This window comes from Neovison vison, chromosome 4 (genome assembly GCF_020171115.1).
Source record: "Neovison vison isolate M4711 chromosome 4, ASM_NN_V1, whole genome shotgun sequence".
Lineage (NCBI taxonomy): Eukaryota > Metazoa > Chordata > Mammalia > Carnivora > Mustelidae > Neogale > Neogale vison.
The window spans coordinates 160,177,413-160,190,004 of record NC_058094.1 but is presented as its reverse complement, the minus strand read 5'-3'; the positions used below and the strand labels follow the sequence as shown (position 1 = coordinate 160,190,004).

Below are 12,592 nucleotides of genomic sequence, written 5' to 3'. Positions count from 1 at the left end.
AATTCTCTTACAAATCTGAGTGATTAGGTCGCCTCCCGGAGCATATAGATTTTCTTGAGTTAAGACAACATTCAGAAGGAAACGATGAGCTCCATAGCCTGCCGTATCCTGTGCACAGAATAATTTCATTTCTACTTATCTGTGAAGGTTGAAGGAATGTCTACAAATATTTGCTTGGTTTCTATGGTGAAGGCAGAGAGAGATCAAGTGTGTGATTGTTTAGTGTCAAAATCAAAACTACACTATACTGTACTTCGAGAAAGAGAGTCGGTTTGTTGCTTGAAACATAATAGACATTTAGCAAGGGCTAACTATTTTAAGTTTCGTAAGTTCAAGATGAAATTTAAACAGTACAGCCTGAAGGAAAACATGGGCCCTTTGGGCATTTTGAAACGTTAATTCACGAAACTAAAATGGTCTTCAGCTTCATTAAAAAGTCGTGTGTTGACCGAAGGTGGTGTTGGTGGACACTCAGAATACCTGGTGTAGGTGTGGGGTCATGACCATGATTTATAAGTTTGTGGTGTAATAGAAGCCCTATAATAGAAGCCTGACCTCCTACCCCCGTAATCCTCCATTCGGCTGTATTCTGGCTACCCACGCGTTGGTTGGAATATACATTTATTTTGTGCCTGCTAGACACAGTGCTCTGGGAGGTGCTGTGGGTGGAAAGTGCACTTAGAAATGGCCTCTACCCTCCAAGGACTGGCTTTGGGTCTTGTAGGCAGTAAGTACACAGCAAATGGGATACACTGTGATAAGTGCTGGGATTATGTGTCACTAAGGAAGGACTAGGTGGGGCATGGTTCACAAGAATCAAGCACGGTATTATGAGAAAACATTCCAGAGAAAGATCTCAGCATATGGCAAGGCCAGAGGCATGACACAGCATGTATATTGAACAACCATAAAGCCTCTGAGCAGGTTGAGGAAAGCCTTCGTGTGAAGGAGGAGCAGGCGATAAAACCAGAGAGGGTGAGAGCCAGATCATAAGGGCATTGTGGGTAAACTGGACTTGAACTTGACCCTAAAAGCTCTGGAGCGTGGATGGATTTTACACAGAAGTGTGGTGAGCATGGCTTCAGATGCAGTAGAGAGGACAGAGTGGAAGGAGGTCAGCTGGTAGGGGAAGAGCCCAGAGGAAGTTGTTGTGGCCCTCAGGAGAGGACACAGGTGTGCACAGTGGAACTGCCAGATCTGGCAGCGCAAGTTTTAGGGGGAAGACAACACATGCACTTTGAAGTTGAAATACCTCTGGGAGAACTAAGTGGTGATGTCCAGGAGGTCGTTGGATCTGTGGGTCTGCAGAGTTCTGGCTACCGTGTGGTCATGCTGAAGGACTTCCACCTATCATGCTCCCCAGGGGGTATGCATCACAGAAGAAGAGTAACCGCCTGAGGGTCTTAACCTTAAAGGAAAGAATTATTTTAAGGGACTGTTGGAAGATGAGACCTTCAAGTGGAAGGGACTCTAGGACAGGACCCTCGCGTTCTTCATTTAAATCACTACAGCCATTCCCCACTCCCGTTGTTCTTCACCCAACTCCTTTGACTTGCTGCTTCCCTAGTTTGTGGCACCCCCATCCCCGTCAAGGACTGACCGGTGGCACTAGTGTGATGACTTGGATTGAAGCTCACTTGGACTTTGAAGCCTTCAAGTCTGGAGTAAAACCTTTTTTTAGGTTGATCTGTTGAAACAGCAAAAGTTGTAAGAGACATGTAAGACTCTGAAAGAGATGGTAAGGACTGCTGGTATCATGAAAATTCAGAAGCCTGGATCCCTGAACACCCTTGTCTGTCCTTCCGTGGGTCGTCGTCATTGCCCTATAAGCATAGTACGCAGGCCCCTGACTGCTGAGCGACTGGTCCCCAAAGATTCCTTTCATCTCCACGTGGACAGAACACCCATGTCATTGCCCTTCAAACCTTCTTACATGTCCCCCGAATCGAATTGGGTTCGGACTCACCTTCCTCCACAGATCCCCTTTCTTTTTGAAAGACATGTGATTACTCTAAAGTACCCAGTGATAATTAGACATTATTGTCTCCATATTCTCCAGGCTAGCCGGGTGCCTCTGTCCACCATCAGCCCTCCCCAGAGAGTTGCCTGTGCGTCGTTCATACACCCAGCCATCAGATGATTACTGAGCACCTTTCAGGCAGGACACTGATTGTACACTGTGACCAATAAGTCGAATGACTATAATGGAAAATAGAAGGTTCAAGTGTGTAGAAATGTGGGGAGGTTGGGGTGCCTGGGTGGCCCAGTCGGTTAAGCATCTGACTCTATTTCCGCTCAGGTCATGATCTCAGTGTTGTGGGATGGAGCCCCATCTCCGGCTCCACACTCAGCAAAGAGTCTTCTTGAGATTCTCTCTCTCCTCTCCCTCTGCCCCTTCCCCCTTGTGCACGCACAAGCTCCCCCCACCTCTCTCTGTCTAAAAATAAACAAAATATATTTTTTTTAATTTAAAAATAAGAAATGTGGTTGAAGTTGAGGAGACAGCAGTCATTTCCAGAGGGGAGAGCAGGAAGGGCTTCATGGAAGAAGCAATATGTAAGGATTCAGACTTCAGACGTGCAGAGACTCAGGGAAAGAATATCCCACAGAGAGAAGCACAGAAGCAGTGGCCAGGTGGTTGGAAACCGGCACATCTTGATGGGAGCCAGAAGCTCCACTTGTGAGCCGGTGGGGACAACTCTAGGTTCTGGAAAGGACAGACAGCTTTGCTCCTGATAATGGGTACATGAGAGCACAGGCCAAGATCATTATTGGCACAGTGCTCGGTGCTGAGAATCTCATTTTTGCGTAGACCTTGACAATTTTTTGTCACCTCGTCTATCAAAACATCTTGTGCTGGCCCTTAGATTATAAATGAGTCTATTGGAGATGACTCCTTGATTATTTGCTAAAAAGTACTTTGTGTGTTAACTCTTACTGGTATTTAATTCTTAATAGTTTTCCCTTGAACTGGCTTGGCAGAATTAGAATTCTGATTATGATATTAATTTAAATATATAACTTTAAAGGACTGAATTTTGAGACCCTTTATGAAAAGTCCATGAAATTTTCACTAATTTTTATTTTCATTTCGCAAAACCATATTGGCCTTCCAGAAGGAAAAACATACATACCAGAGAGTTTTATATTGGTTTGAAGCAAATAAACAGCTGAGAGCATAGTTCGGAAAGCCTTTACCTTGGCATTGTACCCATATTCCTCAGAAATCCTCATCCGTGTTTGCATTTAAGACATGATGTTGAAGCCGACCCTAAAAGGAGAATATCACTGTACTGATATCCGCCCCAAGTAATTCCTAACCCAAAAGACAAGCAAAGATGTCCAAAGATAAGCGTTCTTGGGTCTATACTATATGTACCTTGCTAAGGCTTCATGACCATTGCCACATTGTGTAGGGATTTTTCGAATTCTAACAGAAGTCACCTTACAGATCATCTAGTCCAAATGCCCTCACTGACAGAGAGGAAAATGAGGTTTACACAAGAATTTGCCATCCATGCTCATTTCTTCATTTGCAAACTGAATGTATTAGTCAAGTTCCCACCGGGAGATGGGTCCCGGTGCACAACTCAAAATAATTCAAGGAAGTTTTGTTTACAGGACAAGATTTACAAAGGGGTTTAGGGGAAGTGCAGTGGATGGTCCTGGAATTTGGGTCTCATTGCAGCCAAGCTTTTACCATTCCCAAGCTTGACAGGAAAGAGGGGGAGCAGTTCCTGGAATCAGGTAGTGCCCAGGATGGACAGAGACTTTGCAATGGCGGCATAGCCAACTCTAGACAGTGAGGAAACCGGGGAAACTCTGCCTCGCCCTTCTCCCTCTGCCTGAACTCCTGCTTAGGCTTCCTATTGGCCAAACCCAGTAAGAAGGGAGAGGCACATGGGTGGGAAGAGATCCACCCTCACCCCCCAGGGAAGACACCATCCAGAGTGGCAAAGGAAGGACAACCCGCACAGTGTTTATGACGTGCTTTTCTACTCTTCATGAACCAGCTGTATGGTGAGGATGCTTCACATAACATCTACAGATAATTTTAGGATCTTGGTGAAAAGAACATGAATAAAAGACTGTTGAACCTAATATTAAGTGAGAGTAGTTCACTCTTAAATATTTTGAGTCAGAGTTGGCTTTGGCTCTACTTTATCTCACACTGTTATTGGACTGATTAAAAAAACGGTGAATAGACCTGGGTGGCTCAGTGGGTTAGGCCGCTGCCTTCGGCTCAGGTCATGATCTCGGGGTCCCGGGATCGAGTCCCGCATCGGGCTCTCTGCTCCGCGGGGAGCCTGCTTCCTCCCTCTCTCTCTCTGCCTCTCTGCCTACTTGTGATCTCTGTCTGTCAAATAAATAAATAAATTCTTAAAAAAAAACAAAAAACGGTGAATAGAGATCAAAGCAGTTTTAAACAGATACATCCACTTGGGTAAATATCCTTGAAGTTCCCCTCCCCCCATCTTCCACTCCCCATCCTGTTGCCAAATCCATTCAGCACCTCTAGAGGCTGTTAATACATATAATGATTGTACTAAACATCATATTTGCTTTGGTTCCAGCTGGCTCCAACCACTAAACTCTGTCCAGAGTTCCTATTGTTGTCTTTGCTTAGTAGACAACTGCATTGTTATCATGTATCAAAGAGGCTACCTTTGTAATAGATTTCTAAATGTTGATCTTTATACATTGCATTCATGGATTCTCTCTACATGTTTTTAAATTCAAGCTCCCAGTGATATTTTATTTTTAAGAATAAATAGAATTATTAAACACTTTCAGGCAGCATTGATTACATTGTTGAGAACATTCCTTACTTCATGCACTAAAACCTTGAAATATTTTTTTCAGTTTTGTCCGTTCCTTAAAAAGCTTTGGAGTAAAAAATTAATAAACCTGCTTACGTGTGACAAACTGATTTTAAGCTAGGCAGTCTTCCATAAGAAAATTATAGAGGCACAGAAGTGTAATAATTCCAAAGCAAATAGAATTTTCATTTTACTGTCAGGAAAAATTGTTACAATTTATTCTCAAAAACTTGGAATTTACATATCTTAAATCCCATGAAATTTTAGAAATTGTCATCATTTGAGATATTTTTAAAATTATGGTGATGTAAAGTGAGGACTGAAGGACTCTAAATCAGAGAATGTGGAACAGCCACATAAATTAGCAAATTAAAACTGGGGACACAGCTGACATATGAGATAATATTACATAAACTAGGGAACAACTATCAGATTTGTATCTATTGCAAAAAGTGTAATTTGTTATTTTTAAATAACAAACATTGAACATTGTTGGGTTGGGTTTTTTTTTTTTTTTTTGAGAATTAAATAGAAATGTAAGTCTTATAACAGTTCATACTTTCTTTTGGAATTCAAGCATGTTGAATTCCACAAAAATTAAACCAAAAACTGTCTCTGTAGTCAAATGCTAATAGTTCAAATAGAGCATAAGCACACACCTAATTAATAAATCTGATTCCTCCCACTGTTAAAATGATTTACACATAGACCAACCAAAAATCTTAGGATTACCAAAGAACTTTTTAAATATTTTTAATTGAAATTATTAAATGGGAATTTGACAAATAGATGTCCTACCATTCAGAGCACTGGTGTTCTTCAGAACTATATTTTGAAACCTTTTTCTTAAGCCTTTTTTAAAGAAATCATTTAACCCCAAAGGATAACTGAATTTTGAGATCTGTAACTGTCAAGTCTTTTGAAGTTCCCAGTAAAATATCTCTATGTAAATTTAAAATATTTTCCTCTCGGTTATCTGCTTACAACCTGCATGCTTGCCTGTTGATTTGTGGATGTTTTAGAATCCTGAAATGAAATGTGTTGGATGCTGAGGACTGAGTTGAAAGCAGACAGTCCTGGTGAGAATCCCAGCTCCTCCACATCTCAGCTCAGTGTTTCTGGCCAAATGACTCCGCCCCTCTGAAATTCAGTGTTCTCAGCTATAAAATGTGCTTACTGACAGCAGCTGCCTGATCTTGTGCCCTGAAATCATCCTCCCGTCCCTTTTCCTTTCCACGTTCCACCTCCTGCTTTGCCATGTTTTTGTGGCAACCGTTCATTGAAAGCTTCACGTCCACGTAGAGAGCCCTGGCCGACATTCCTATATGCGGATACGATTCTTGTATTATACCCACACATAATCTGTTAATAAAAATTAGAATGTATTTCCCACTGTTCCAAAATGTATTTATTCACTTAACGGTGTATCACGGACATCTTTCTATGGGAGCACAGATGAGTGGGAATGAGAAGCAGCTCATCCTTTCTGATGGCTTTATGGCCAAATAAGAGTCCCCTATTGGAAATTATTGTGGGTGAAACGTCCTTGGGAATACCTCTTTGTGTACTAGAGTGAATATTTAAGATACATTCCTGCAAGTGGAACTCTGGTTCGGTGACATCGGTGCTATTCATCTTGTAAATACCATCAAACTGTCCTCTAAAGAAGTTGAGCCGGTTTGTGGTTGGGAACAGTTTCCCCATACCATGGCCAACCGGGAATAGTGTCGTTCTGTTCACTTTTGCTCAGGCAAAAAGGATAGCCCTTTATTTTGATGACTTTCTGCCTTTATTCCTTGCTTTCTTTTAATGAGGTGATGTATCTTTGATAGTGTGCTTTTTTTGGTCAACTATCGTTATACTCTTCATCCGTTTTTCTGTTGTTTTATTTATGTAATTTGTTTTAGGTGTTTCATCCCAGGTTGTTATTTGCCTTTGTCTTTGTTTTATAGTGTTTGCCAAAGAGAATTGCAGTCTGAACTAGAAAGATCCGTTAATCTTTTCATCTCAAGCTTCTAGATTTCCCTTCCTGCTGAAAAAGGCCTCCATATCCCAAGGTCCTCTTCTGTTTTCCTGTAATACATTTTTTCTAGCTCTGCTTTGTACACTTAGATTTTTTATGAATATACAGTGTCTCTTTTACATAGTGTAAAGTAGGGCTCAAACTTACTTTCTTCCAAATGGAAGGCCAGTTGTCTGGGCCTGAAGTACATTTTTTCTCTAATTAAGATGACATTCAGCAGCTATAAGAATGTTAAATCCCATAAATAGATCATTCTCTTTCTGGACTTTCTTTTTAACCTGCTGGCACCTACTATTTTGCTTTCTGTACCTTAGAGTGTGTTTTGGTAACAGAGAGCAGAGTCTCTTCATCCTTACTTCTCAAACTATTTTTGGCTCTTCTTAAAGCATTATTCTGCCAGAAGCCCCATATTGTCAGAAGTTAAATTCCTCCCCCCAAATCATTGCATTGTCTTAAACTTTGTTAATATAGGAATGACAATTATCTTTATGTTTTTCCCATCTTAGTCATAGTCTGTCTCATTTATTTAGTTTTCAAATTCTTCAACAATAGTATGTCATTTTGTTTATATAGATTTTGCTTTTTTAAATCGTTCAATGTTTTGTGAATGGTAACCTTTTTACATTATATTTTATAACCGACTTACATAGGATTTGTGTATTTATATCTTATGTCCATCATCATCTAAATTACTATATCTTAATAATATTTTTGCTGTCATAAGTTTTATTTACCCAAATAAGGCCAATGTGTATAGGGCAGAAACCCTTAGAAATACAAGGAGATTCTGGGAGAAGGAAAACAAAAATTCAGTTCTCTTCCAGAGTTCGACAAAGCATAGAGAAATAATAAGGAAGTAAAAACTAGAGCCCAGAACTGGATGCTCTTTTTAGCGAATGTAGTTAAGTACCTTCTTTCTGGGGGATGACTGATAACTGAATTTTGTCTGGTTATCTTCTAGCAGTGATTGCCTTAAAATTGTCAATTTGGTGTTTGCTAAAACCCAGTTGTTATGTGAGCGATATTGTATTGGGTATTTACAGATGTAGCCTTGGGTAAAATTGGGTCCATGCAGCCTGGAACTATCCATATTATGAACTGTGTTACAGGATATGATTTTCAGATGTCAGTGAGTTCAGGGAGGTGATGGCATCAGAGCTAGGCTTTGTAGGATAAGTAGAATTTCCAAATGTGAAGAGGAGAAGGAAGAGCTTCTCATCTGATGAGAACAGTGCCAAACAAAGCATGGAGGCAGGAGCTGGAGGGTTGGTTTATATCATGGACTGGTGCTCAGACCTAGCCAAGGGTTAGTGTTACCTGAAGAACTTTGTTTAAAAAAAAGAAGAGAGAGAGAGAAAAGAAATAAAAAAGTAAAGGAAGAACTCCAGGCCCCCCACCATGGAGATCTAACTCAGTGAGGGAGAGATAAGGCCAAGACACATGCTCATCTGTTCGTTCTCTCTTTCTTTCTTTCTAGATTGATTGATTTATTTTAGAGAGAGAAAGCAAGAGCAGGGAGAGGGAGAGAATCTCAAGTAGGCCCCCTACTGAGCTGGGAGCCCAATGCGGGGCTCGGTCCCATGACCCTGAGATCATTACCTGAGCCAAAATCAAGAGTCAGTTGCTTAACCAACTGATCCACCCGAGTGCCCCTAGACACATATTTTTCTACAATCCCAGTGGATGATTCTGATGCAGAGTCAGAGTGGACACCCAGTGCTGTGGTCTAGAATGTAACAAGGCTAGAAGGGTTATGGAGATACTGCGGGATATGCTTTTGGAAAGATATACTGGAGCCAGTGATAACTGAATGAAACTGTTCAGTTATTTGGGTTTTGTTTGCTTCTTTTTTTACATTTCTGTTACATCACCACCATTCCTCTATTAGATGTCAACCAGCTATCCATTACACAAAATTTGACCTCTTGTGTGAATTCAAAACAAAACCTATTAAATGAGATGAAGAGGAATCAGTCAAGAATCTTCTTTCAGTTAGATATTGCTGTATAATCTCACCCAAACTTAAAACAGCAGTCACTTTATTACCATTTATAATCCTATGAGTTGACTGGACTCAGCTGGGCCCTTCTGCTCCTTGTGACATTGGCAGGGGCGGGCGGACCACAGTCATGTGGGGGATCGGTCCAACTTGAATGTCCAAGATGGCTCACTTGCATGGCTTTCAGCTGAGAACTGTCCTCTGGACCATCTTTGTGGGCTTCTCACCACATGATACTTGGATTCCAGAGGAAGCGTTTCAAAAGCAAGACTGTGGGGCACCTGGCTGGCTCAGTCAGTGGAGCGTGCGGCTCTTGGTCTCAGGGTTGTGAGTTCAAGCCCCACATTGGATGTAGAGAGTACTTAAAAATAAAATCTTAAAGAAGACAACCCAGACTACTAGGCTTCTTCTGACCTAGTTTTGGTGGTCTCAGAAAAATTCTGTTAGTTTAGGCAACCAACTCACTAAGACCAACTCATTTTCAACAGAAGGTGACTTAAATTCTCTCTCTTCTTTTTTTTTAACACGATTTTTAAAGTTTATTTATTTGAGAGAGAGAGAGAGAGGGAGGGAGAGGGAGAGGGAATCTGAAGCGGACTCCACGCTGAGCACAGAGCCCATCTTGGGTTTCAGTCTCATGACCATGAGATTATGATCTGAACCCAAACCAAGAACCTAGCTCTTCCCCCAGCTGAGCCCCCAAGGTGCCCCAGCCTCTGTCTCTTGCTGGGAGGGGTAGCGTGTGTCTGTAAGGAAGGAAGGAAATCATGTTCTGGAGAATTGCAACTGCGATCTGAATGCACCAAGTACTACAGCGTCAAAATACATAAAGGAGAATTGTAGGAAGTTTTGATAGATGTCCACAAAAGTGCAATTAGACCAAATAGTAAGTAAGGATAAAGGGAATCTGAATAATATAAAATGCTTATATAGTAGATTTATGTATTGAATTCCTTGTGTGACAGCAAAGAATATTCCTTTATTTCAGCCATCTGTAGAATCTCTGTGCCCCCCAAAAGAGAAGCACTTGAACCTTTTATAGGGGTTCTGGTCTATTTCCCAACCTCTCAGCCTTGCAGATAGAGCCACAGCAGTGGACACTACTCTTGTATTAAGTGAGATTCTTCCTATTGAGGAATCCTATCCTCTGGATGACTTTTTTACACTATGGTGTAGACAGTTGAGTTACACATTCTCAAGTTCTTGGTTTCTTAATTTGTTTTCTGAAAAGAGTGGCATTGAAGGGGGCTTTATTTTGATTCCCCACAGTCTCATGATGAGAGTAGTTTTGACTTGTCCTGGGTGCTCTTTATACTTCAAGGTCAACACCCAGCAATCACTGGAATCCTCTTCTGATTTCCCAATAATGCTGACGTAGGAACTGAGCTGGAATCCTTGCTGACACCTGTTCTCCATGTATTGTTTTTTTAAGCCTCTTTAGAAAAAAAATAACAGTGTTAAGATCCGTGGGTTTGTTTTTTTTTTTTTTTTTTAAGTCTTTGCTTTGCTTCCTAAAACTCGGTTGTTTGACCATCCTCGTAAGAAACAGAGTCTGAGCTGGGAACCCAGGTTGTGGGGATGATGTAATTTCCTGGCCTGTCAGCAATGAATCTGAGTTACTTACAGCTTCTATCTCAGTGTCCCCATATGATGCCAGGCACCTTGCTGAGCTGGCATTAAACCAGCTGAGATGAGAAGTTGAAGCAACCAGCCGTCTCTCTCAGTAATACTCCAATCCATTTGCCTTTGCAGGTCGTCACGCTGTGGTACAGAGCTCCAGAAGTCCTGCTTCAGTCCAGCTACGCCACCCCCGTGGACCTCTGGAGTGTTGGCTGCATATTTGCGGAAATGTTTCGTAGAAAGTAAGAAATGCTTTTCGTTTTATTCTGTCTTCCTTGGAAAGACTTTTTGGGTCTTCGATAATTTAAGTGTCAGCATAGCATTTCTTTTGCAAGTAAGATCATGATATATACAGATACACAGATATTCCGATCCCCCTGCTTTGGGCTGCCACGTCCAAGCCTGTCCTGGAAACACTTTCTCAGTCCTGAACAGTGTAGTTTTGTAGGACTCTAGCTTCCAGCTCTTGGAAACTCTGTTTGGAAAGAAACATGCCATTGTTCTTACAACTTATTTTTGTTGCTGATGATAGGATCTAGAAATATCCTCAAGGTGGACCTTGTCCACAGGAGAAGGACCGGCGCTATTACGTATATGGAAATTTTGATGGTGAGAATAGTGGCTTACACAGAATGTTCAGGATGAAAAGGACAAGGCGAGGAAGATGTTAGCACTACTTCAGAATACTGAAAGTGCTGTTGGAATGAGGAGAGATTAGACATATTTAGGCACGACAGAGCAAAACCGGGACCAGGGATAGGGAAATGATAGAAGTAAAGGTTTTTGCTCAGACCTAGGAAAAATCTAACATTGGACAGTTACCTGAAGAGAAGATAGGGGTTCTCATTGGGTGTTGCAAGAAGAAACCGGACTACCACACATGGGAGCTGTCTCAGTGGCATTAATAGGATGGGTGGGTGGGCTAGAACCTCTGACTCTGAGAGCTGTGATTCATTTGTTTTATTTTCAGGTCACAAGAAATAGGCAAACAATATAATAAAGATCTGCCCTGAAAATAATCCATACATGGGTACTCAATTCAGCAAATCAAAAATGAAGCAGAGAACCTAATTGTAATCTATTAGCTCCTTGTTTTCTATTTTTGTTTCCATGGGAAATGTGAGCTGGAAAGCTGAGTATATTCCTGTTGTACATGTTACATTCAAAATGTTAGTTACATGGTAGCTCCCAAGGCCATTCCTTGCCTGTCTGTCTGTGCTTTGTTTTAACCAAATGAAGTTTGGTGCATGTCGTAAATTTTGGGACCTATTTTTAGAACTCAGCATTTTCGTAAATGCAGCTCACAGGAGGGGATCATGCCCAAGAAATCAGAGTACATAGATGTTTGATGCTGGCCTACTCTGTGCCAAGTATAGTACCAAAACTCTTTGCTTCTGTTACTTTTTATGCCTCACCATGAAAGATAGCAGAGGTGCAGGGACAGATTTATTTGTCCAACATCAAGCAGCTAAAAAGGAGCAGGGGTATTGCCCCAAATGAAGCTTGTGTGTTTTAATTCAGTTTTGTTTCTGTACCAAGCAGGGAGGGAAAAAGTAATGTTGATTTCAGCTTTAGTGTTTGCCAAACAGGTTGAATAAGTGTTTTAGAGCATTCCTAAAGACCTTGGTAGAAATCAAATTCCCAACTCCCCCGGCCCACCCACCTGATCAGAACTTCTTGGGCTGAAGCTCAGCAACCTGTGTTTGAACAAGCCCTTGAGGTGATTCTAATTCACCCTCCAGGGCAAGAACCACTGGGTTGGATGACAGGATCACCAGGGATGAGCAGACTTCGAATGTACAACTCCAGACCTCTCCTTTAGAGATTCTGATTCATTACTAGGATGGGGCCAGGCATTCTTGTTTTTAAAAAAGAACGTCATTTAATTCTTTTCATCAGACAAGTGTAGAAAACATGAGCTTACAGGATTATGGTAAGGAGTGCCTGGGCAGCTCAGTCAGTTGAGCGTCTGACTCTTATTTGGACTCAGGTGATGACTTTAAGCTCCCCGGCCGGCTCCCCGCCCTTGGCTGGGAGTCTGCCTACCCCTCTCCCTCTGCTTCCCCCCCCACCTGCCTGCTCAAGGGCATGTACCTGTGTGTGCTCTCTCAAATAAGTAAATAAATAAAA

At 41.6% G+C, this 12,592-nt stretch overlaps 1 protein-coding gene across 3 annotated transcripts in view; it reads left to right on the top strand.

The window, feature by feature from the left end:
* Window positions 1-12,592, top strand: part of CDK6 (cyclin dependent kinase 6) — a 246,300-nt gene that overhangs the window by 159,710 nt on the left and 73,998 nt on the right. For all 3 annotated transcript variants that reach the window (XM_044246025.1, XM_044246027.1, XM_044246026.1), the window contains exon 5: window positions 10,595-10,704. In XM_044246025.1, coding sequence (XP_044101960.1) covers window positions 10,595-10,704 — 110 coding nt within the window. The remainder of the gene's footprint in view (window positions 1-10,594; window positions 10,705-12,592) is intronic.